Source organism: Anopheles moucheti, chromosome 2 (assembly GCF_943734755.1).
Source record: "Anopheles moucheti chromosome 2, idAnoMoucSN_F20_07, whole genome shotgun sequence".
In the NCBI taxonomy this organism is placed as follows: Eukaryota; Metazoa; Arthropoda; class Insecta; order Diptera; family Culicidae; genus Anopheles; species Anopheles moucheti.
Window position 1 is genome coordinate 18,986,079 of NC_069140.1, and position 25,899 is coordinate 19,011,977.

General features: G+C 43.3%; 1 protein-coding gene across 1 annotated transcript; it reads left to right on the forward strand.

Moving 5' to 3' along the window:
- Positions 1-1,191: 1,191 nt before the first annotated feature.
- LOC128298202 (cyclin G) lies at positions 1,192-25,623 on the forward strand. The gene is made up of 7 exons (XM_053033948.1): positions 1,192-1,417; positions 3,272-3,734; positions 9,465-10,210; positions 17,239-17,481; positions 19,006-19,380; positions 19,480-19,703; positions 19,811-25,623. Exons 3-7 carry the CDS (start codon positions 9,485-9,487, stop codon positions 19,896-19,898), a joined length of 1,656 nt encoding a protein of 551 aa, XP_052889908.1. The 5' UTR covers positions 1,192-1,417; positions 3,272-3,734; positions 9,465-9,484; the 3' UTR covers positions 19,899-25,623.
- Positions 25,624-25,899: the final 276 nt, after the last annotated feature.

Below are 25,899 nucleotides of genomic sequence, written 5' to 3' on the forward strand. Positions count from 1 at the left end.
ATGACATAATCAAACTGAGTAAACAGATTAGTGATTATTTCGTGCGAGTAAAAGTTCCTAGTTCTTGAAAAGGTCTGATTTTGAGCCGGATAAGCGCCATATGCGGGAGGCGTTGCTGTTTTTGTTTCGAGCGAAGAAAACGGCAGCCGAAGCGCATCGAGAGCTTTCGAGTGTTTACGGCGATGCTGCTCTAAGCGAAACAAGGTGTCGGGATTGGTTCCGACGCTTTCGAAGCGGTGATTTCACCGTGGAGGATGCTCAACGTGAAAGAGCCCGAAACGTTCGCCGACGAAGAATTGACGGTTTTACTGGAGGAAAATCGTGGCCTCGATCCCGATCAAGCTGCGGGGAGTCGGGTTTGAGCAGCGGATCGATAAAGTCAACTATGTGACACTGCACATTTTAGTCTATAATATAGTATATGTGTTTCCCTGTAACAAACAGTTCTTTTATTTGCGTTTGTGTTGTTTTAAAGTGTAAAGTATCACTAACGTAAAAACTACGAACTTCTGAAACCGGGAGAAACAATTACTGGTGAACGCTACCGGAAACAATTGATGAGTTTAAGCCGAGCACTGCGTGAAAAAACGGCCAAAATACTCATCACGCCACGACAAAGTTATTCTGCTGCATGACAATGCTCGGCCACATGTTGCAAAACCTGTGAAAAACTACCTTAATACCCTTAAATAGGATGATTTACCGCTCCTGCCATATTCACCGGATCTGGCACCATCAGATTTCCATCTGTTCCGTTCCATGGCATATGGATTGGCTGACCAGCAGTTGTCCTCCTATCAGAGTGATTATATATTCACATATTCATGAATCTTCAAAACTCCATGATTCCCGAAGATTACTCAATCGCTAAGAAACCGTGAATTTTAGTATTTTTATTAAATTTTATCACCTTTTAAAACAAGCATCGCCTAACCAAGTACAGACCATCGCCTAATGGTGCTTGTGGTGAAATGAAAGTGGTGAATAACGTTCCGGATTATACCAACACTTGCACACCCCTTAATTGTTTACACACAGCGAAAGACAGCGCATTCTTTGTTTGACTCGCTTCATAAAAATTCGTTAGCTTCGCGAAGACGCACGGGAGGCGTTTGCCTTTGCTCGGAAAAGCAATTTTCACTCTGTAGCTGTACCTTTCGATGGGAAAAACTGTAACAAACAACAAATTAGTGAAGTTTGCGGCTATCTAACAAAATAAAACACCCCTCAAATACCAATAATGCAGTGAAAAAAGTGAGGTGGAACGCGGATAGGACGCGCGCTCCATGGCCGAATCATCGTTCTGAAGGACTCTTTTGGTAAAAACGGACCCCAAGCATCGTCCCCCGGAACTATTCACAGGAAAACGGCATACACACGCATATCGACTCCCGGAGCCAGGCTGGAATGAAATACGGTAATAAGGGTGCAATAATAATCTCTCCTCTAACCGTCACCATTTTCCTGCGTTGCTAAGGGGTTAGAAACAGGCATCGGTAGGAAGCAAAGACTCCAAAAGCTTCCCCTGCCATCAAAGCTGTGATAGAATTAAAACATAGAGGTAATACGCTGGAATGGGAAGCAAGCGACGCTCGTTTTCTATCAGCGTATCATGTGCATCTCCTAAATTACGGGAGCCAGTGAAATTTGATGCACTAAAAACCACAACCGTGTACCTTTTTTAGTTTCGGAACTTGGCGAGAAAATTAAGCTCCACCACAGGGATGATGAAATAAAAGCATCATTTTGTTTATTGGCTGGTAAATGCGCTGCTTCTCCGCATTACGGTCATTTGTGTGGGAGTGTATTATCGCTGCGAACGCGCATCGTACAAAAACAAGCAACGAACGGTGTGGTGTGTGTGTCTATGCTTGGATGCGAGTCAGCATAACGGACTCTCAAAGCATTTGAGGCTCTCAAGCTTGGTTTAGCATAAGGGGACAGTCATCGGGAAGGGGAATGGCAGCATAAACACAAGCACACAACAAAAGAGAAGGAATGAGTGTGTCGTGCACCTTGGTTGAAACGTTTGATATGCTTGTGCATTGAAAAAGGCTCATTACCATATACATCTCGCACGCACAACAACGCACAGCTGGTTCGACGCGACACCACACAAAGCAAGCCAAGAGCGTACAGCCGCGCACACACACACATACACCCAGCGCGATTCGCGTCGTCCAGTGCGAGAGCGCGACAGCGCTACTGCGATTGCGTGCGAGCGAACGGGCGAGTGGTTCGCATGAAATAAACAGTAGCGCAACACAGTTTGTTGTGTGAGCCCGCGATTCGAACAGCCAAACAAAAGGCACGACAAACGGCCGAACGCGTACGGTGCGAACGGACACAACGCGACCTAGAGCGGTGGCAACAGTAGTAACAGCAGCAGCTTCTGCGAAAAGTGACAACCTGCTCGAAAACGGAAGAAGATGGTCCCATCACAAAGGTGAAAGCTGCCCTAATACCACGGACCAAACAACAAACATCATCTGTGATATATGCGTGCGCGCGCGCTCTCGTCCCGCCCCGTGTGTTGTGTGTGCATTCCCCCCATCGCGATTACCGAGAAGTAGCAATAGGAATAAAAGTAGCTGAAAATACCCACAACACAACAACACAAAGTTCAGCCTTGTAAAGGTGGGATGCGATAAGGAAAAAGGAGCCCCCCACTAAAGCGTGTAACTTATTTGCCAGTTTAGTGTAGTTCAGGAAGATAAATGTTTGTGATTTGTAAATTATTTTAACACTCGTTGTGCGTGCATTATACGTAAGTTCATCCATTAACAACATCCACGGAAAGCTAACACCAATCTGCACTCTTGGGGGAGTTTAGTAGAGTTCAACATTTGAAATAAAAATATCCTTCATCATCACAATCCCAAAGGTAAGTCGAGGATGTGTGCAGGGAGGTGTTATGAGGCGTACGCAAAAAGAGGGTGAAGGTTGCGCATCTAAAGGAGCAATGAACACCCGAACCAGGCCAGAAGGGCATTTCAATTGAAAGGTTTTGAGAATGTGCAAAACTACATGCAAGCAAGGATGCAATGGAAAGGAAGAGACGGTACAAGAGACCTTCTCCTCCTGACCAGCTGACATTGAACACGGAACTGTGAGGAGTCAAACTCTCTGCTCCTCTCCTGTAGTACGAGTTCAGGGACGTAACGCTTCGTGACGAATATGATTGTTTAACATTAAAATTGCATTGGCGTCTTTCTGTTCTCTCTCTTCATTGATAGCTTTATTTCTTTTTGTTTTCCCTATTTTTATATAGATAACTGAAACTACCCCTAGCAACAACACACAACTTCATCAAACAAGAACGCTGTGAGGCAAATTTTCAACTCCCCAAACTGACGCAACATTTTCAACGACAATTTCTAAATACGAAAATTGAAAACCATTAGTGGAGAGATAGCAACAGCAGCAGTACAAAACACTGCACGCACACACAGCAAACGCATGTGTGGAGACCCAATCAGCGTAGCAGAGTGTGCGTGAACGTGGGGCAACCCTCGACACTTGTGGAGAGAGACCAGAGCTCATCGCACCAACACATCCACGCAAACTCTACACAGCGCAACGCAGCGACCGAATGTGCTAGATTCAGCAGCTCAAGCCCGACCAACTCTCCACACGGGTCGTCATTGTAGAATCTAATACCGAATTGAATAGTTCTTTTTGGCTGGACACTGGGGTGACGCAAAAGTGAGAGCCACAATCACGGAAGCATCCGGGTAAGTGATCCAGATTAGACCTTTCCCTACCCCGAAGGATCGTATTCTGCGACCGTTTTCTTGCTCGTAAATAATGGTAAAAGGTGTGAAAGATAGTGTAAAATGTGAGCCACCAAATGTGTTACCACCTCGCGGCATGGTCACGCGGCGGCCATCTTGATTTTTTTTACCTTGTAGGAATGTGATGTCAGCGAAGGAGAGCAGTGTGTGTTTGTGTGTGTGTGCGTAGGTTGCGCGGAGTACAAAGGGTTAATATTTACTTTTTAGCCCAAAAAGTGCGCCCATGTGTGTTGTGTGGACGTTTAAGATTATTTATTTTATTAGACTATATTGTCTAATTCATGGCCAGAATGATGAGAAACATAATGGTTATTGCGAGAGGTGGTGAGAAATTTCGCAAAATCATCACGCTTCTTCTCACTGTCGTTTCTCGCAATGATGGTGAGCATCTTCACGATTCACCATTCCCGTGAATCCCAAGCGCAAATCACGTTTGAACGTGAATTTGGATTGGGTTACATGATTGGACATGTTTGTACCAGGCTGTGCCAGGGTATATTTTTACTGTGGGATGATAGTGCGTGAATTTACCAACCATTGTATGTGAGTTCTCGAATTTTAGCGAGGTGACGCATTTGTTTTTTGTGCTGTTGCTAAGCGAAACGGAGGAAAAAATTAGAAAAAAAGAAACTAACTGAAGTACCAAACGCAACATCATCTTCATCACCACTACAAATGCATGTAGAAAATTTTGTTCATTAGCGCAATCGCTGAACAGGTCATGTCATTTTTTTTCTCTCTTTTTATGAAACCCACCAGCTTGCTTTATGTTGCTGCTCTCCACAGTGGTGTGTGGAGCAGTTTCGTTTTGCGCTGTGATGGTATATGTGAATGGGTTAGCAGTGGTGTGTGTTAGTTGTGTAGGTATGAATGTGGAGAGATGGAACCGAAGCGAAATCATCTGTTTCTCAGTGCGCGAAACATCGCGAAAGAAAAATAAATGGGGTTGATGTTGGGGAAAATGGACGGGTTTGGAGCTTCTCCAAGTGGAGAAATTCGAGACAAAATACATTTTACAGATACACACAGTACAGTAGAAGTGATGGAAGATTATTTTAAAGTGATATTTTAATGTCCCCAGTAATAGACAACTTATATTAACAAAAATAGCTTCAGGTCAGGTTAATTTATTTATGTAAGCTTAGCTGGTACCGTGGAATTCGTTACAATATCCACTATTTTGTTAGTGTTTTTATTGTGTGTGTCTGTATCGTCTTGAGCTTGATATGTTTTAAATAGTTCGAAGGGGCAACCACCATCGTGCATAGTCCCCCACTTGCTTCCCTTCTCATTCCACTTGCTTCCCTTCTCATTCCACTTGCAAAGAGGCCACAAAAAACGGGAATTAATTTACATACAATTCACCCTCCCTATGTACCCCTCAAGCTACTTTTTCATCCACCCTCTTCCTTAAGGGGTGTATGATTTTGCACAACAAATCAACACACCACTACATAAACCAGCTGGGGGGGGATACAGTAGAACAGAGCTGATGTTGAGCTGCACTTGTGAAGTTTTCTCTATCCTCTGAGTTTATGCGTGTGTGTGTTGATTTTTCTGCCCATTTTTCACCCTTCCATCAAAATGGATGAAAAAAGCTATGCACAAGCTGATCGAGATGACGAGATCATCAGATCCTCATTTGATTCCTTCCAGAGCCTTCCATGATACGTATAAACGCATTCAAGGCATCGACACAACAGCACACCATGGCTTGTTGTGTGACGCTATAACGGCGTCACAGCTCACCAAACACTTGACGCAAATAAACAAAACCTTCCACGATCGTCTAGGGGGACAGGCAGGACTAGCACACGGGGTCAAAGAAGGCAGGCGTTTCTTTCCCTACTTCGTTGGCCGACTTTGATTACCAGCATTTTCGCGACACAACGTTTTCGTGTTCTGTTGTGCGCATATGCATGTTGTTTTTTTTATACGTAAAATATTTTTCCTTTCCGTAGTAAACCATTGGTCACTATGGAAACGAAGAAAATAATTTCCCAGTGAGAACGGATAAGTGGCTCGATGAGATATGTACTAACGGACGTTGGTAGCAAATTAAGAAGCGAAGCAAGCAACTTGTTGTCCTATTTTCTTTCGCTGTGCGACCAATCATCGTGTATACGGCGTAACATCGTTTTGACCTTGTTCGGAATCGGTGCAGTCCTTCTGGTCTATGACTAATTAGCTCAATGCCAGTTGATTCACACCCCAAGCGGTGTATAAAATCCGGGGTCATACTTTTGTGTTCACCTTTTGGGTGGTGATATTGCATCAAACAAACTTTCCCTATAATACACACCGTCATCGCAAAACGAACAGTCAAATGTGTCACCTGCCCTTCAGTGTTAGTTGTGTCACGTGTTGATCAACTGTTCATTTCTGCTAGGTGTAACTAAAATCCATCGAATCGTCCATGTGCTTTTGTTGCTTGATAAAGACCGACCGTATGCACTCGGTCGGAAGCTCTTGCGCGCTTTGTGTGCTAATGTGGTCCCGTTCGTGTGTAGCGCGTGATACGCACGTTCAGGCCTTACGAGACAGCCCTGCTGGAGCTGGTGCTAAACATGGGCAACCTTTATCACCACACCAAGCAACATAATACCCCAACTTCCACTGTCTCATTTGCCCCCTGGGTGTCGATAGCACATTGGAGTTTAGCCAGTGCAGCTATAATGTTCCAAACTGTTTTCCATTGTATGTGATCGACGGGTGCAAAATGGTTGCTTCCGTCAGTCAGTGAGAGTCGCCCTAGATGGTAACCCTCGTGCGTGCATGTGGCCTGCACATGTGTTTTGCATGGAGTTTTAGGGTGGTGCGCACGAGAAATGGAAGCAATCCGCTGCAAAAAGCGCCTTGTTGAAACAATTCGATTGCTGCAGTGCGTTGCTAAAAACGTGATCACTTGGACGTAGTTTCGAACTGCTCGCTATTTTTAATGCCATAACCTTCGGGGAGGTGTGTTCCCGTCGATGGGGGGAGCCGGCTCTGCAATCAGCAAACACATCCCGGCTTAATTGCATGTTTATTTGCTTTGTACGCGGAACCGTTGAAAGCCGTTTCATAAGATGAAAACAAAATAAAGATTCAAACCTCCTTAAACGCGGGGAACGGTGCCTTGGCGCTGATAATGCAGTGCTGGTGTGATAATGAGTACAGTACTTTACTGTTCTAACGGTTTTACGTTTCTAAGTGGGACGTACCCGGGAAGGGATGAATCAAAGAAAAGAGTATTTTGAATTATCGCCGTCCAGTTTAGGGTCTAAGACTATGAAAGTAAAAGGAAGAGCATATACTATATTCATTTATATTTTGGAGGAAATTGGCTACGCGTGATAAGCGTTTCTACGGGAAAAGATAAGTTCTTCAGCTGATTCGCACCCTACGCACACGTTCATATATGACACAAACATATATGACTCATACAATCGGGAATAGGACACTGTTCACGTAGCTGTGATTCATTGCGGGAATTTGGACAGGATAAGAACTAGTTTTGTTTATTTATGTTACAATCCTCAAGAATGTGCACTTGCTAATGATGTATGATGGTGTGGTTTTGGTAAAGTGTCTCTCATGCCTACCTATTAGTGAATGCCATCCACAATAAATGTTAATGTTTGTCTCGTCTCCTGAATTCCTATCGACTTTCTGTCCCCTAGGGTACAGACAGAAGCATACAATTAAGCCCTGAATAGACGGTGACCCATCGAGACACGCATTAGCAGGGGTCACATTCCTTAACGCCTACGTTACGGCCTACCTTTTTCCCTTTATTATCTATCTCCTATTATCGTTGCACCTTACACACCTACGCAAAGGTTGTTTTGTTTTCCCTCTTTCCCAGTCGTTTCTCCTAACCTGCTTATTTTGATTTTCCAGCACCAAAGATATGCGTTAACCGTTTCCGTTAAATTTTCCAGATTTTGAAGTAAGTGTCTGAGCCTGTGTATAGAAGCACAAAAAAAAACACGGAAATAGAGCAAGATCGCTAATTTGCTTGCTCTGAAGCATAGCGAGAAGCACAGAGTAGACAGACAAGACAGAATAGTTCTAGCCCACGTATTCTGGTTCAAGTACGCCGCTCCCTCTCTGCCTGCGTTTGGTTGGTTCTGTTCTGGTTGTTTCCCTTCGAGCGCGCTGTTCCTTCTCCGACGTGTGTGGCAGTAAATTTTTCATCAACCTATTACAACTGATCGTTCGTGCTGATCGCTGCTCACCCTGCTTGTTTCAAGGATAGCAACAGATCCTGCGTGCCTATCTTCTTGCTGAAGCCAGCAGTGTGTTGCATATTCAGTACTCTACTCGTGATCAACTGCACTCCGATAGCGATCTTCTCCCTGTGGAAATTGCTTGGCGAAACAAAAGGAAAAAAAAACGAAAACCCGCGCAAAACAAGGATACAAAACGATCGAGAATACAACCAGCACAAAAACCACTCCACCTCCCGGGTACGGCCTTGCAGCAGTAGTGAACCGAAGAAGTAAACCGTCGGCTAACCAGAAAAATCGTACGAAGGTCTTTTAGATCGTTTGCAGTTCAATAGCTTCCTGGTGCACGCTCTCCTGAGTGTCTCCGGTCGAAGATTCACCGCCGCGAACCACACGGTGAGGTGAACGAGATTTAACTGACCGCTGTGTACGAAGGACTAAGAGATTGTAGTTTGAACACTGTCGCGAGCAGCTCGTAAAGAAATATCGCGAGAAACAACGACGCGAGTTGCTCGTACGCGATCACAAGAAAAAAAGGGGTTTGTGATCCGTCCTCCTTACTGTCGAAAGCTTGTGCCAATAGAGTTCTTCCGACACGATTCTGGCCCGGTGTACAAGGCGGGTGTACGAATCGAATAAGTACGTGCGAGATTCAGACAGACCGTAAAAAGAGTATTAAAGTTAGTTCGTCGCACTTTCGCAAGCGCGTTTCGAACCCAACTGGTGTATACTCGCGTTGAAGTCTCCGTACTTTGGAAGAGAATCCACACCCATCCGCAACTGGCACCCTCTTGTTTGGCTTTTTGAAGAATCGAACTGTGTGAACGGAAGAACCGAAGTAGCTAGAGTAGCAAAAGTGGCCAAGCGATACAGGAGAGAAATAACGAGGGTTTTCTGAGTGTCACATTTCAGAAAATAAAGGTTACGTCGGCTGTCGCGAAAAGCGGTCTCAGTCACATCCGTGTGTCTGAACTGTGTTTTCGGTGCGTAACCATCGCCACTACTAGTACCTATCGTTTTGCAAATTCCGCAACCAATTGAAATAGTACACGACGTGAAACAGCCTAACCAGACATACAGCGAAAGTGATCGCGGTGGTGTGTTGTTTAGGTTGCGTTCAGGCTACAGTCGAGTGCTTATTGGATTGGCTTGTGTGCAGCATTTCCCGTTTGTTTACAAGAGCAAGAAAAATCAAAGAAACAATTCAGACGTCCGTTGGATTGGAGTTTTTGCATTTATTCAAAAATTAAACGCTAATTTTTCTACGACAATTCGAATCTCTTGTTTTTCTTCCTAACCACCTTCCAACCAAATACCAAACCCGTTCAATCTCGCGGGGCGTCACACGATCACTGTGCACGATCTATTCGGACTTCCAATCCGTTTTGTTCGGACGCGCTGTTGTTTGCAAACGATACGAACGGTAACGAAAATCCCCTTTACACGGTTCGTGTATTAGGTACTAGGCCAGCCCTCAGTATGTCTGTCCCTGTGAGCTGCTACTCTGTCGATAGCATGAACAACATCGACCAGCAGCCCATCGGCATCGGCGGCCACGGTCTACACACGTCCACCTCCACCCACCTGATGATGATGGAGGATGACGATGACCGCCAGCCAATGATGATGATGAGCCCACCGACAACCGTTCATGCGCACGACCAGACGATGCATCACGATCAGCGGATGTTGTCAGAGGAGGGCCGGCTTGGGACACCGGATGCTGCTGATGGAGTTCTGTTGGCGTCGCACGACTGTCGCCGCGGTGGCACCACTGTCACCGGCAGCGGCGGCTCCATGCACTCATCGGGCCCGGGCAGCGAAAGCACCAGCTATCACTACCCGCCGCATCATCACCACCACCATCACCACCGAAACCACCCGATGATGATGGATACCGCCGCGGACGGCACGGCATGCGCCAATCATGACGATGGCCAGGACTTAGTCGGAGCTGCCGGGGCAGCGGCAGCGGCTAAGTGCACCTCACCACATAAGCACACCACCAACACTGCATCATCTTCATCATCATCTTCATCGGCACCATCAGCAACATGTAACGGCACCATCATCGGAGCAGCAGCAGCACCAGCAACACCAGCAATGCCAGCACAGACATTCGAGGAGATGATGGCTAAGCTGAGTGAACTGCTCGCCCTGGAACCGAAGTACCAACCGAACCTTTACCTGCCGCAACAATCAGTCGTAAGTAGCAAAGAGAGATAGAGAGAGAGCAATCAAATTATTTTTACTTTCATTTTACTATCGCGCATCTTAAATTCGCCGCATTTCGAGGTGTGCAGAAAAGGCAGAAGTACAAAAAACCCTTTTTAGCAGCAGCCCCAAACACCACGCGTGTTGTTTGTGGACGATCGTGGTTTGCATTTTCAAGTTCAAACGCGCATATTTGTTTTTGGGGAGAGAAACAACACACATTCCAGCCAGCATATTTCTTTTCGTATCGAGTGAAACAACGGTGGCGGTGTCAAGCGAAAAACGAAACAAAAATCGAAAGTTTTAATGACTCGCCGCTCACCCACCTTTTCACGCACAGCAAAGTCCCCGCCGGACCGTTGCACCGATGTGTGCAGAAGAAGGAGCATTTGGGCGAACGGACAAATATTTTCTTCACACTCTCTCGAACACAGAAGACGACGCACACGTGTGTTGTGCCATCATCGGCGTGTTAGCTACTGCCAGTGGGCCCACAGCTGTTCGCTTAAGGCGATTAGGCGATGCATGAAAATTGCACACGTGAATTATGGGCATGCTTTTATGCCATTACTCACTGATTGTTTCTCAATAATCGTTGTAGGTGCACGAAAAAATCCTTGCCCTGACGGAACACGGCCCATTTAATGGGTTGAAAAAATAGTTTCAAGTGGAAAAGCGTAAATTTAAAAATTCATTTCATAAGAAAGGAAAAGGTTATGAATATTACAATGGAAATGTGCGGGGATGAAACAATAGACGGCATGTTTCGGATGTATTGACACAATTGTCGCAAATGAAGCTTGTTTATTTCTTCCTGTAGTAGCTCTGTTTACCATATATGCGTGTCATTATCAGCGAACCCAAACAAAGATATGGTTTGTTGTTTCGGTGTCTATCTGCCACCTTTTATAGACTGTAATACTCCTTTAGGGGAAGGTTTCTTTATCTGCGTAAAACGGCTTGTACAATCAAGTAAACAGTATAAGATTTTGTCAGTTCAGGTTCACAATCCATGATCGCATTTCGATCGTGATGAATTACGTTCATAATTTGTGAAACTAATAGGATGTTGTTCGAGAGTTTCTTTCGGCAAATAATCTTTTCGTTATGTTGTGAAATTTAACATCTGCCAAATTTGTCAACATAGAGTCTTTTTCTGTGTTCGTCAACACTTGCGGGATTTCATCCCAAAGAAACACAACATCCGTTTTCGGGGACGGACCAATGAAATATTCTTTTTGGTTCGATTTTTTAAACAAGCTCATACAGCTCATTTTTAGGCTATTGGAAGGTCCCTAACAAAACCTGTTTTGCAGACATTGCGTCGTGCTTTGTGGTGTGCTTTTGCTCATCAAACAATGTTCACAGTGTCACCCATACAGATTTGCTTATAGGGAATTGGAATATTATATGTGTGTTCAGTGGCGATGTTGTTAGTGTGATGTTGTAGCATTGTATGCGTACTATGCTGTGATATAGATTGTTTTTTTTTTTTGCACAATATTACCCTTGTAGAAGAGTAGAATAGGGGAGCGATGTGTGTACGATCACGTAGTCACTTATTTTTAGAACGATGGCTTAGGGGAGATCGTTTCATTTTGTTGTTTTTTCCTCAATTATAAGCTGCCAAATGTGGTTTGGTTTGACTGAAAACAAATTTTAGATAGATGAGATTGCAAGTTTTTTTTAACGAAATTGTTGGTTTGCTATAGATTTTCTTGCAAACTATTTATTTGGTTTGATGGTACCAGTTTTCGTGCTATATATTTGCTTCATATTGCAATTGGGCTTCATATTGCATATAAATTAAAACATTTCAAACCACACAACACAGTGGATGACGTACTGTTGTTTCGTCCGAACGACCGCAGGAAGAGATAACCACCAAACCACGCACACACATCCACCCCATTTGTCCGTTACGCTGATGGCATATTTTATTATCACCGCGTTGCTTACCGAGCCTGTCTGTCTGATGGCATGACCCACTGATAGCGCACCCAACAAATATGACACCCGCCCAAGACGGAGTGGCATACGATAGGGGCTGTATCTGATCGCTGCTAAGCATGTCTTCTTAACACTTCAACGTTAGCAGGTGCCTTCAAGTATTTGTGCCGCCCCGTGTTTTGAGTGTTGGATCAATAAGGTGAACTTTACGAGTTTGCCCTTTGAGCGGGGAGGCTCATACATCTTCAACGATGTGTTGATAATGAGTTTGTTCATGTTATTGGATTGTTTGAAGGTTTTAACTATGTCTTGACTAACTGTGATTTTGTACCTAGTTTTAGGTTAAAAGGGTGCATCTCCTCATGAACGAGCAACACATGGATCTATAGGGATGAATATCTCTGCCGAATCATTCGCTGGCTCTTATCACATGCAGATAGCGTTTGGTAGAAAGGGCGAAAACGAGAACATAAAACCATTATAGCAAACTCATCGTGTACGAGCTAAACGAATGCTGTTTTCATAAACAAAAACAAAGAAGTTTGTTTCCTGATAGTACTCGCAATCGGAATTGGGTGGTATTACACCTAGTGCAGCGAAAATCACACCACATTCAATCACAAAAAAAAACCGTTTGCAGCATGATTTTCCCGTTTCTTTTTTCGGAATCTTATCAGTACGTTTTATACTGGTAAAATGAAACCGAAAAGTTACCCCTGGAAAAAGGTGAACGACCGTACAACAACGGCGAGCGAGAGCGATGGCAAAATGAGGTGGCCCCGAGGGTGGTGTACAATCGAAGCTGTACTAAACTTCCTTTTTTGTGAAACGTGAGGCGGTATGTGTTGGTGTGTCCACCCCGTCGTGCACTGTACCCAGAGCGCACTGCGTGATAATGTGTGATAAAGCAGCAATAATAACAGCCCCTCCTCTACCTATCGCAGCGGTTCTGGCCATGTACGTCAGCACCACACGGAGACTTGTTGTCTTCGTTCTGTGTGCAAGATAACCGATAGAAAATCGGATAATTGTTGTTCGTCATACCCGCGGCAGAAGATGATAGTGTGTGCTGTCTTGCATGAAATGATACTCGGCCATAGTACCGTCTCGCAGCAGACAAGTTTGAGGGACAACTCTAACCATTGCAGTGCCGATGGGAACGAGATTGTAGTTCTTGTTCAATAATTTTTTTGATAACTACCTCGCGTTGCGAACCATTTCTTTTGTACACAGGGACCTGCATCTCGCTCTGCAGGAGGGTAGGATACATGAAGGCAATTAAGTAGTGTGTGTGATTTCGATGTAAATGCATACGCTAATAAACATTGTTACCATCCAGTTATGGTAAGAGCTGGGCATACAATTATGAATGGCGGCGTGGCCTTAGCTATAGAACGAACGAAGGTGCCATTTTGGATTAGGGTACAGGGGTTTTTTTTTGTGTTCGGTTTGCTTGCTTAAGTAAAGAAACCCGTTCGAGTGCGCTGCTGCGTATCTGTGCACTTTCCACGTTCTGTTGTGCCGGCAACGCATTTAACTTTAGCTACGTGTTGTCGCATTCTAACAGAATTGCACCAGTGGCTGCACCCGCTCTAGAAGTAGCTGTGTGAAGTGTAACAGAACCAAAAGCGCTAGTGCATTTAGATGCAGGCGAACCCCACTGTGATATGAGATGATCATGCAGCCGTTCGTTACTTTGCATAGGACAAAAAATAGAAACTTACTCGTTGTCCACGGCGACGCGTCCGCTCGTCGCCTTCATCGGACCGTGGTGGTGCGGAACAGAAAGAATGGATTGTTAAGCACAACTGATTCCTTGGCTGCTGGGTGGGCCCTTTCCTTACTCGCGTATTTAGTTTTGTCTCACATGGGCAGGCTGTTGGGGCGTTTGTCTACAGTACACATCATTCAAGTTAATAAAATCGCGCTCTAATGCTGCTGCGGTCCCGGTTTGGTGTTGCCCGGTTGTGTGTTGGATGTACGTTAATCACTTGTTAATCACTTGATAATAATTTCTCCCACATGTGGTGGCGTGCGTCTGTGTACGCTTGGTTTCGTCGCTCTAGTCGAGCCGTTTCTTTCAGCTCTGTGATTCAAGATGTACCGTTTCACAGTTTTCCTTTTTTTTATCATCCTCCGATATAGAAGGAATGCAAGGGGGGAAATGAAATACAGACAGAAATGGAAAGAAGTAGAGAGTAGGCGAACGGAAAAACAATCAGAGGTCGTTTATTAAAAAACGATGAATTTACATATGGATGAAGTAAACAACAACATATATCAATAGAATAAGTATACCATGTATGCAGATGTAGAAAGAGGGACACAGAGGAAATGTTCAAACACAGTTCCGTTTGTTGGCAGAGGAGGCAAACAGAGCAGTGCTAGAGCGCATCTCTTTATTTATACTGTTGAACAGCATACAATTGGAGGCCTATGCTTTCATTATGTGTCCGTTTTTTTATTTTTGCTGTTTTCCTTCCAAATTTTTAATGCTTCAACGCGCGTCGTCTACTCATTCAGGAAGTGCCATCGAAGCACACGTTCGTTCCCCACTTTTCTCATCCACAGTTCTCTAAACGTTAGTTCTAGATTCGTCGTGTGTTGTAGATTAAACCGAATGGCCTGTAATGGGTAGGGGGGATACCATCGTCCGTTTATCGTTTTTGGCCCTCTCGCCCGTTTTTACATCTTCCGTGCGTGACCGTCACGGTCGGAAGATCTCGCACACTAGAGCGCGGAACATAAAGAGAAGGGAAATTGACATTGTTATGTCGGACACAAATCAGTGGATTGTCGTATGTAGTTGCTGAACACGTCATGCAAAGCTGGGTATAAACTGTGTTACATTCTGACAATGGAGGACGATACGCGGCCGAGTGTGTTGTGGAAGTAATCATCCCAAACAAAAAATGCATCACAAGTGCAAACACATGAAATCGATCCAGCACAGTAGCTCGTTCGATCACTTCCGATCGCTGTGGCTGGTTTTTTTTTGTGTCGCATCGCCCGAAAATAAAAGATGCAAAAGTTTTGTTGCTGTTTCTGGTTTGCAGATGACGCCAACCGAGAGCTACTGTAGACGCAGAAATTTGGCCCAAAACCGGTAGAACCAGTTTGCAACTGTGTACCATTAGCTTGATTTGATGCGATCCGTTTGGGACAGAACACACACACACAACACGAACGCCATTTAATGGTACATGAGTATGCCCCCCTGTCTCGGTGCTGGATAAGAGAGTAGAAACCAGAATAGCAAAGGAAAGACGAATCATCATTACGTATAAGAGACACAACAAATCGACTTTAATGTGTGTATGCGTGTGCGCGCATACAGGTTTTGTGCTGCGGAGGAGACAGTTGTTTGACGACCAAATGGGGGGTTGTTGTATGTGGACAGGTGTGGAAGAACTGCACACAAGGAGAGAGAGAGAGGAAGGCGTTCAAGATTTATTTTCGGTTTCAATGTCAACTGGTTCGATCCCTTCGATCCCGCCTGCACTGTTTGCAGGAACTCTTTCCCACTTCGTTTATGAGTTTTCTTGGATGTAAACGCAGCGAGCGACAGCAATATTCCTTTTATTTTTGACCACACAGAGTTTTCACACATTGGGACGAATCTTGGCCGCGTTTCGTAATGTATTTCTACATTTTTGTGTGCATATTGTAGCTATCTTTTTATAAACTTACCTGTGCCGTTTTTATTTTCCATCCATCTCGATGTATCGATGGTATGGTAAGTTTATTCAGGCATGAACAACAACAGCATACCCATCATCGCCATTCAGGCAGATCTGATCTAGTCTCGATTATTCAAATGTGAAAACGGCGGGTGTACTTTTTTTTCCTTCTTGCTTACGGTTCATTGGGCAATTGACACACGATGTGGCGCGTCAGGTAACAGCTGTGGTGATCTTTTAAAGCTATTTTCTGCTGGCATACGGGCTTGATGAGGGCGCGGTGTGTTACGACGGGTGGATAATTTGTCATGCAGTAGGATGTGTCCTTCTCGACATATTGCCTTCGTAGTTGAACGCAACGCGACTGTGTTTCGTTGTGTGAAGGATAGGCAAAACCTACGTGACGTCCTTCGTCTCGTAACTTTGTTTTGCAAAGTAAGGCGGTAGGAAGCAGTAGGTCGTGTCCTATCTATCGAGCTTAACCGTAATCAACAAATGAATAAATGTTCAATGTGTTGAACACAAACACACACGTGATACTTCATCGTCGAAAATAATAAATATGAAACTCGGATCTTGATGAAGCCGATCGTACGATGTGACGTCGTTCGAACAGTCCAACACAGTGTAAAGAAGCCCTCTTTATGCTGCGGGGCAACCGTTTCTTCTCCCGAGGTGTGTCTTTTTACAACCCTCTGCCTTCCCATAACCCATCGTGTTTTGGGGTGGTATGTGGTGGTCACTTTGAAAATATTTCGTGAAGATGTGAAAATTGAAGGTTGGGTGGGTGGGTGGTTGTGTGTCGTATGCGTTCCCAGTGTGAGTGCGTACAAACGGGGTCCGTCCCTCATCCGGGTATGCGTTTCTTCATGCCGTGTGTTTGGTAAAGAAAACATCCGTAACACCACCAACACGAGACGCAGTTAGCGGGAACAGCAACGCGCACACCCGTTGTTGACAATCTTCCATATGATGATGGGACTCAGTTTCAGGTTATTTTTGACCTCATTTTTACATAATCTCACCATTGCGTTTTCGCGCATCCCGCTTTCCCATTCCGAAGATTCCGAGTTTTTTGGAGGCCAAGAGATTGTTTTTGTTTATATTTGTAAAAATGAAATCTGTGTTATGCGCGGAACTTTGATACATTGTAAAGAAATTGTTGATTCGGTTTGACCCTGTATCTCATGTTTTTGTTTGAGTGTTGTTTTGTTTAATATTTATGATCATTCATATTTTTTTTTGCTGTTGCTTATTATGCGCCGATGAGATATTTCTTCCCAATTCCTTTCAAACCATCGTTGAATATTCACCCACTAATGCTTATCCTTGATGCGAGGCCAGTGACACCGTTATTTATATGTGCTTCCGTTTGTTTTTGCTTCACAGAATGGTGAAATCACGATCGGCACCCGCGATGGAGCTGCCCATGTGCTGCGCTGCCTGAAGGTTTGGTACGAGCTACCGAACGATGTCCTGTTCGCTGCCATTAACTTGGTTGATCGCTTCCTGACCAAGATGAAGGTCCGTCCGAAGCATATGGCGTGCATTTCGGTCAGCTCCTTCCATCTGGCAGTGCAGCAGCTCAGCATGCCGATCATCGACACCGAGGATCTAATTGCTATTTCGCAGGTAAGTTTTACTGTGGATAAGAGACAAGACTGTAGAGTAGCATGGTTTCACATAGTTTTCACAGTGCCATAATATTTGTTCGAGGGCAGCCGATGAACCATGGCGGAGAGATGTTACACATACTACCACTTTCGGTTTAAGAAGATCTGGCATATTACATGTTTGTCGCTGGCATGATCTAGAGAACCTTTTCACAAACACTAGACTAGCCACCAAATTATATCAGCATATGTTTCTACTCATACTGATCCACAGCGCAATGTAGTGTTATTTGTAGAGTTATATATACACAGACCCCCTCACTGCACTAACATCGTCACACCCTTCCTGCAGCAAGATTAAACGCGAGGTGCCCTTTTTTTGACACGCATCGCTTGTCCGAAGGGGCATGAAAATAGAAATCGATCTTTTACGACCGAATAAACGTACGATCGTAGCGAGATGTTTTTCGATTGGAGCTTCAGGATGGTGTTAGTTGAGCTGACATATCCGTTTTCAACAGAGGACCATCATAATGATGATGAGTTTGCATGTTACTGTTGCTATTTTGTCATGAAATCGCTCTAGTTCTATGGGCGAAAATTAGCGTTATTTATTGGTTCAATGTAGACAGAGCGGTTAGGTCACATCATATAGGTAAACAAATGAACCTCTCTTGGCACACTGCTAGATTGGAGCTAAACGTCGTACCCCCACACAGGCCACTATAGCAAAGAGGGTGTGTGTTTGTTGATTAGTGTAACAATCATCAACACCACCATTAGCCGTCCCTACAACGAAAAACAGACTTGTAGCACGCACTCTTTGCATGCATTTCTGTAGCGAACGCGCGTCGTAACATCGAAACCGACCGAATGTATCCAGACAAACGCGTAAACAAACATAGCCACTCACGCAACCAATACAGTGGGGTGTGGGGGATCGTGTATGATGATCGATACAAATTTGAAGTGCGCAAACGTGGGCTTCTGCTCGCGTACACACATATCGTTGTTTGATTATCAAGCCCCGGTCTTAAAGGCGACCGTGAGCAATGACCGGTAGTAGCTTCCCCACTCTTATACTGGGCTTGGCTTCTTCAATTGTCGTTCAATCACTGAACACTCGGCTCGATTTTCTATTTCTTTGTAGATCTTCCCTTTTCCCCATGCCTATGTACGTGTAAATAAATTACATCCACCGTCTGAATGGTGTAGCAAACTAAGGGTTGGCTTTCGCTGTTCACAGTGTTGCAGTGCTGAACCTGAGAACGAAAGTTCAACATAAACGAAATTATGTTTCGATATTCGCATAGGTCGGTGAGGGGTGATGGTTATGACAATTGAAACCAGATTTGTCCCCTCTTATGTAAAACGCATCGTATCACAATTTTGCTATTGCACATGTAACTTTTGTGTACATTTCCCAGAAACAAATGTATGGTTTTTTGATATAAAAAAAAACTATGTTATTATTAAATATGTTCTGCAGCTTCTTGTTTAATCCTGCTAATGATTGAATTGTACTCTCTTATTCCTATGGCAGTGCCGTTGCACGTCTCGCGATCTGGTGCGAATGGCGGACATTGTTGCCAACAAGCTGGGCGTCCAGATGAACTTGGCCCCGGTAACGGCACTCTCGTTCATCCGGCTGTTTTACTACATCTTTGAGAAGGCTGCAAATGCGCTCGGGCTGTCGGAAATCTTCAAATCAGCCATCTCACTAGCCGATCTGGAGATGCGGCTAGAAATCCTGGCGTGCGACGCTAGCTGTGCTAGCATTCGCCCGTCCGAGTTGGCGCTCGTGATGATCTTCACCCAGATGGATGTGTACGTTAGCGCGAACAAGGACAACGGTCTGGTACATCAGCAGATTCACGATCTCGTTGACTACGCCATCCAGCTGCAGAAATTCTGTCGAGTAAGTACACAGTACACAGCGGCTGTGGATGCTTTTGTTTTCTCTGGACAAGCGGTTATTAATAATAAGTACGTCCTCTTATCGCCTTTACTCTCGCAGATCCCGGACAGCAGCTTCCTTTACAGTCACAGTATTGTGACGAAGATTCTATCGCTTTACAACGGTCAGCATAAGATCCCGTACAAGCAGCGGCTAGTATGGAAACTTTCATCCCGTACTATGCGCGTGCTGCGTCCTACTGACAAGTTGACCTCCTATTTGCCAACGATTGCCGAACATCATCATACCCATGGTCACATGAGCAACAACAATCTTAGATTCAGGTACGTTATTTTAGCGTGGTTGACGCAAATTTTAGACAAGCGGGGGGAAAACGGCCGTTGTAAAAATTAATTATTGCTTTTCCTCTCATGCTCCTCCACCACATCAGAACTGGCAGCGTAAGCTCCGAAGACGATGGAGAAGATTGGCCAACATCGCCGATCGTAGCAGTTTGTGAACAGTTTGTTGACGAGTAAATGATCAAACTCGAACGATCGAATCGCGTCAACACTTACGCGCGCACAACACTCTCTGTTTTCTCCTACATATTAGTGGTTTACTTTCGGATCGAGTCGTACATGGTGTGGAGGAAAATGGTGTTTCAGAACAAAACTCCCAACTCCGCTTCCAATCGCGAGCGATTACGAGGTGGAGAGACAGAGTGTCTGCATGAAAATAGTAAAAACACCCCTATCACAATACTGTTATTGCGAAACAGGATGAACCGTTTGAACACCACTCTCTACGGCTGACCGTGTGTTACATCGGTGTTACTAACCCAATGCAGATTTGCTTTACGCTGTGAAGAAATTTAAAGGATCCCTGACCATCCTTCTGAAACCTGACCTACCATCGAACAAGGTGGACAATATTGCTAGGAGGGAAAAAAAACATGGTTGGGTAAGATGGGGACAAAAAGGATAATATGCTACCTTTCCGTAGCATTCTCCGTATGTGATAACACCATCACCAGCTGCAAGAAGAAACAAGAATCAAAGAAGTGATAAATATGCTGTTACAAATGTTGACCAAGGCATCGTGGCAATACGCATAAGCACATACCCAAAGAAACGATTCCAGCATGATTGCACACCGAGAGAGAGAAATTCGTTGCTTTGGTTAGATGAACTTATGTGACACGGTTCAGCAGCGAATTTAACATAAACATCATCGGGAACATCAGCGGGGAAACAGCGTGTGTGGAAACGGAGACTCATCCAACATCAACGATGGAGCAAACAAAGCTGCAAGTATCGGGAAACTACTTCGGTTGGTAATGTTAATTTTATTTTGTTTTCCTCCCCTTTTTTTGTAAGAGAATGCATATTTCTATAACACTTATTTCATTATATAGTGTAGAACAAAAAAGAGCAGTCAGAAAACAAAAAAGAAAAAGAAACAATTTAATTCGTTGGATAAGATCTATGAATCGTGTAAGGTTGAGAGTGGAGAGTTGTCGTTGTTTCGCGATAGAATTGGTTACATTGACATAACGCCTGTTTGCAGGCGGGTTTTTGCAGAACATCATTGAACATTCGTATCGTAAAAATGGAACAAACTTTATTTGAAATGAAACAAAAAAACAACAAAAATGAGCGAAAAAATCTAAAGCAAACAAAACACACAAAAAAAAACAATAAAAATCTCTGAAAAGTTACGCAAAAGTATATGCAAGCATAAAAAGAAAGATAAAAGGAAAATCAAAAAAAGTACAAAATATACAAAACGGTTTAAAAAAATCCCTAGCTGATAAGTTGTGTAGGGTTTAAAATGGCAATTACACAAGCAAGTGACATTTAATAACCAGAGCACAACTGTGTTTTGTGAAGGTGAATCTCTTTTGAGCAAACTGCTAGCGTGCACACACGTTTCAACGAAAAAAACATAAATGGACGCAATTAGTTTGCTGAAAATAGCATTCGCCACCATCATAAGGGTTAAAGTGCGTACGATTATTAAGGAATCATACACGTTTCAATGGAACACGGAACGACGAGAATTACGCGACGCTCAAATGATGATAAGAAAGGAGAAGAAGAGAAAGAGAGAGAGAGAAACACGAAAACAGAACAGGAAACATATTTGCAAGCAAAGAAATAGCGAACATCTTGGAAAGTTTGTGCTTTTGCAGTATACAGAAGAAAGCAAAATGAGAGAGAGAGATAAAAAGAAGATAGAGGGAGCATTTTTTTGTTTATGTTTACAAATGTTATTTTGTTTTGTACCAACAACACGAACTGTCTGGAATAATATTGATTTTCTCGTTTGTTTTGTTTTTTAAAGAACAGAATTTCAATACAACGATTGCAACGATTTTTATTGGAGCAACCGAAAGAAAACAGGCAAACAAGCGCGTGAAGGCAGATGAAACATAAACAAAATCCACGGAAACTAATGTTGAAGAACCTACCATCTCAGCCACAAGTAAACGAGAGATATACCTTTTGAAAGCTCGTATTGATCGTAAAGCCAGTAACTGAATGTGTTATTAGTGTTTAAAACCAGAACAGTGAATTACAGACAAAAAACCTATACCAGACAGAGTGAAAACAGCGCAAGTTCCGGCCATTCGCGATGAACAGATGTGGCTGGTGGAAAGCAGAGACACGGTGGGTGGTTTTCTAGGGAACAGGCAATTAGTTTGTTCAGCATACAGTGTTTCGTTTGTAGCATACCTGTTGCGAAAAGTATTTCATCGAAACGACCGAAAGCAATAGTGTTTCTTACTTTATCCTTGCTTTCCTTTTTTGCAGTATGCGAAACGAGTTTAGGTTCCAGATTTGTGGACCGTGTAAACCCCAAAGCTGTGCTGCAAATAACCGTACATTTTATGAAACTCTAGTGAAATTTGCGAAATCGTCTAATGAAGAATTAGATATCAAATAATAGTCAAATACACACACACTATTATCTTCTACGACGGTAAACGACGAAACAATCCTCTGAACCGAGCAAAGCGAAAATATCAAATAGCGAGGTATAAAATACGAACGTGTGGCCCGTCTCAAGATTTGTTGTTTCTTGCATCTTGCGTGAAACATTAAACGCGAAAATTAATGCCAAACTAATACAGCGTCAGAAACAGCAACATATGTAATGTAAACGTAAGACAAGCTTTCCCTGTTTTTAGCAGATCATTATGTCTCCCCGGTGTTGTAGTAGCACGTGTTGTTTGTAGAATTGTGTATGTTTTCGTTAAATGTACAATAAGAAGGATGTAGAAGAGCATTGTCAAAAAGGAAACACTTATGCGAACAAACAGAAAAGAATGGACAAACGGTAGAACATGTGCAAGAGCGAAGAAGGTCGTCTAAACTTTCCACTGCTACCATCTTCTTACACTGTACCCCCGGAACAAGATTGATGATTTGTTTAACATGACAGAAAAAAGGTTCACATTTTTTTTTAATACAAATCGCTGCATTTTGCGTGTGTCCATTCCTCCGAGGCACGAATTTGTGAAGGCGTATGCCCGTTGGATCAGTCTGCAAACTGTTCGGCGGGGGCCTTACCGTGTTGTTGCTCCACGTTCGCCCAATCTTATTAAGTACGGTGAAATTGAACCTTTTTTTTATAAAGCAAAACATTGAAAAGAAACCGCAATTGATCTCGAATATATAATGTATCCACGTTCGTTTTTTTTTGCTTGCTGAGAAGTAGAACGAACGTAAGCGCGCAGATTCTTTATGTGTGTGTGTATCTGTGTGTCTATCCTTGTTTCCTTGTGCTTAATACACATACAGCAGCTTGGTGGAACGAGCACACCAGTAAGAAGTTTGATTTACGCTAGTTAAACTTAAAAAAAACAAAAGAAACAGGGACACAAACAAAAGATTGTGACATTACTAAAACACAGGACACATTCCGAGTGATGAGTCTTGCAAAACAACAAAAAACACCATCACCGTTAACCCGTGTGTGTAATAAAGGGTGCCGAAAACCCGCAAAGTAGCGACGAAATGGCGGCAAAACGTAACAAAATGAGCAAGCGCGCGAGAAGGACGCGCGTGTGCGTGCTGGTCGAACATACACACGCGAACATACAAAAACAAAAAACGAACGTTAGGAAAAAAGAAGTATTTTTTATCTGATAAATAAGATTAATTTATGAGAAACAAAAACAAACGATACACGGCGGTAGAGAAGAGTTTTGTAGCAGGAGAAGAAGAAAATGTGATTAAATTTATTTAAAGTGAAGCAAGTGGAGAAAACAAAAGATCGAAACAAATGAAGCAAAAGCAAAGGGGACAACTAGCAAAGTGATAGAGAGAGAGAGTTATAGGAAAATGCTGATGGTGAACTTCGTTCGAACCATCTAAAACAGAGTGGACACGTAGATGAGCGAATCGAACAGGTTGAGGAAAAGAACGAGGGCATAAAACGTAGTGAAGTGTGTGGGGCAAACGCGTTCGAGTAATACGAACGCGTTAGCGCAGTCTTTTAGTGCACGGAGATGTTGGGAATAATGTAGACATTGTTTGTTCTAGCGCCCGGAAATGGATGTGTTTTGATGTGGTTCCGTCTCGTGGGATCATCATCACCTTTCAGCTAGTATTGGCATACATTTTTATCCTATTTATTGTTTTGTTTCCTGATGATGCCTCAGCTGGAAGGAAATGATTTTGTTTTCGTACAGTGAAGTTTCAACACAAGTCTTCACTCTTAATTGCATTGAAAAGCCCTCCCTTTTCTTTGACCTATTCGGAAAATAAAAAGGTTCAAGCATCCTAGAGAAAGCAAACTTTTGTAAGCGCATGCGAGAGACGCAACAGATAATTTAACAAACAAACAAAAAAACCATGCTCTCACACGTTCCACGCACACTCATTCTCATCCTGAACGTGCAAACATGTACAGCAACCTGGTGGGGGATGTCGGGCAATTATGCACCATGCGTCAAATTGTAAGGAAACAGACGGTGGAACAATCATTATTACTAGTTCCATACTCATCTATCGGTTTTTAAATTTGACGGGGCACACATACGCAAGGGAACAATTCTTGTTGCTGTAGAATGATTTGTAGCTAAACACGCGACAATCGATAGAACCCGAGCGTACTCGACATTCAATTATCGCGTCTATCCCCCTCCATCCTGCTGTGCCCGATAATCCAAACCGACAGGATTTTGCTTCATTTTTTTTCGATATTGTTAAAATGATGCACTTTATTATTATGTTGAGTAATTTTATAAATCCCACCTCTTTCAAGATACTACTACCTTCTTTATTTTTTTGTAAATTATTTCTTCTACACCATCCCCCTCACACCGGTGGGAAAGATTTTAAACGAATTAAATTATTTATTACAAACAAAAACTGCCCCCCTCCCGCCCCCGAGAATCCCTTACCCTGAATCCAACATCCCCTAGAAACATCCTTAACGAAAAGAGCCCCCAATAGCTTGATGATGGTGTAAATGCAGACAAAATGCAAAAACACGTGCAGTTTGCCATCATATATCGAATCGATGTGTGTGCGTGCCGAGACGTGCATGTGTGGAAAAGTGCATCGGAAGGACGCGTATATCATGTAGTAGGAAAAGAGAGAAGAGGAGGAGAAGAAAACAACAGAAGCCTTAGAAGAAGAGTATAAAATGGCCGAAGGTGTGGATAAATAGTCAGCTCAAATTGAAAAGAAGCACCAGTAGGATATAACGAGAGAAAGAGGAAACATGAAGGAAACATGATAACAAAGTGAAGAGGAGAAAAGCATACAAACACACAAGAGTGCGCGCACTATCTGTCGTAATTCTCGTTCGTTTCATTGGTAATAGTAATTTTTTGTATATTTTTAACTCTATATTATCTTTAGTGATTTAGTGCGGTTAAGTATTCCACCTTCACACAACAACTCTACGACCCCAGATTTTTCCTTTCCAAGAATGAGATGCAATTCGCAAAATGACTTGTGCAATCATTTCCCCCCCAAACTTGGTACACCTGAGAGGCGAGGTTCATAGAACGCGATATAATGGGGTGGAAAAAGAAAACTCATCCACCCGATCGGATGATTAACCAGTCTCCCCTTTCCTTTTGTCTCGGAATAGCTTGTAAGTGTGGGCAGAGAACGTGTGAAAGATAAAAAACAGTACATGCCCATCCATCGGAAGATTGTCCCAAATATTTCAAGAGCTCCGATAGTAGCAAACAGGTCCCAAATTTATTCAGTATCTATATTTCTCTCTTCACACACACACACAACTCTTTTCCGCAAATCACCGAAACGCGGATACAGAAACAAAAGAAGTAAAACATAAAAATACAAACACGCCTTAACAAATTTCCATTTTTACGTATTAAATTGTAGAAGACGTGTGCAAACACACATAACAATGATTGAGAATCGTTAAGGGATTAAACAAAAAACAAAAATCCACCCATCTTTTTAAGAATCTGTTTTTGTCTTAGGTTTTGTTTTGTTGTAATTTATTGTACACAAACATCGTAAAGTTTTTTTTCTATCAATCACTGCATCT

Coding starts and splice junctions, on each gene's coding strand:
- LOC128298202 (XM_053033948.1), top strand. CDS start 9,485: ATGTCTGTCCCTGTGAGCTGCTACTCTGTCGATAGCATGAACAACATC. Junction 10,211..17,238: donor ACCTGCCGCAACAATCAGTC/GTAAGTAGCAAA, acceptor TTTGCTTCACAG/AATGGTGAAATCACGATCGG. Junction 19,704..19,810: donor AACAACAATCTTAGATTCAG/GTACGTTATTTT, acceptor CCACCACATCAG/AACTGGCAGCGTAAGCTCCG.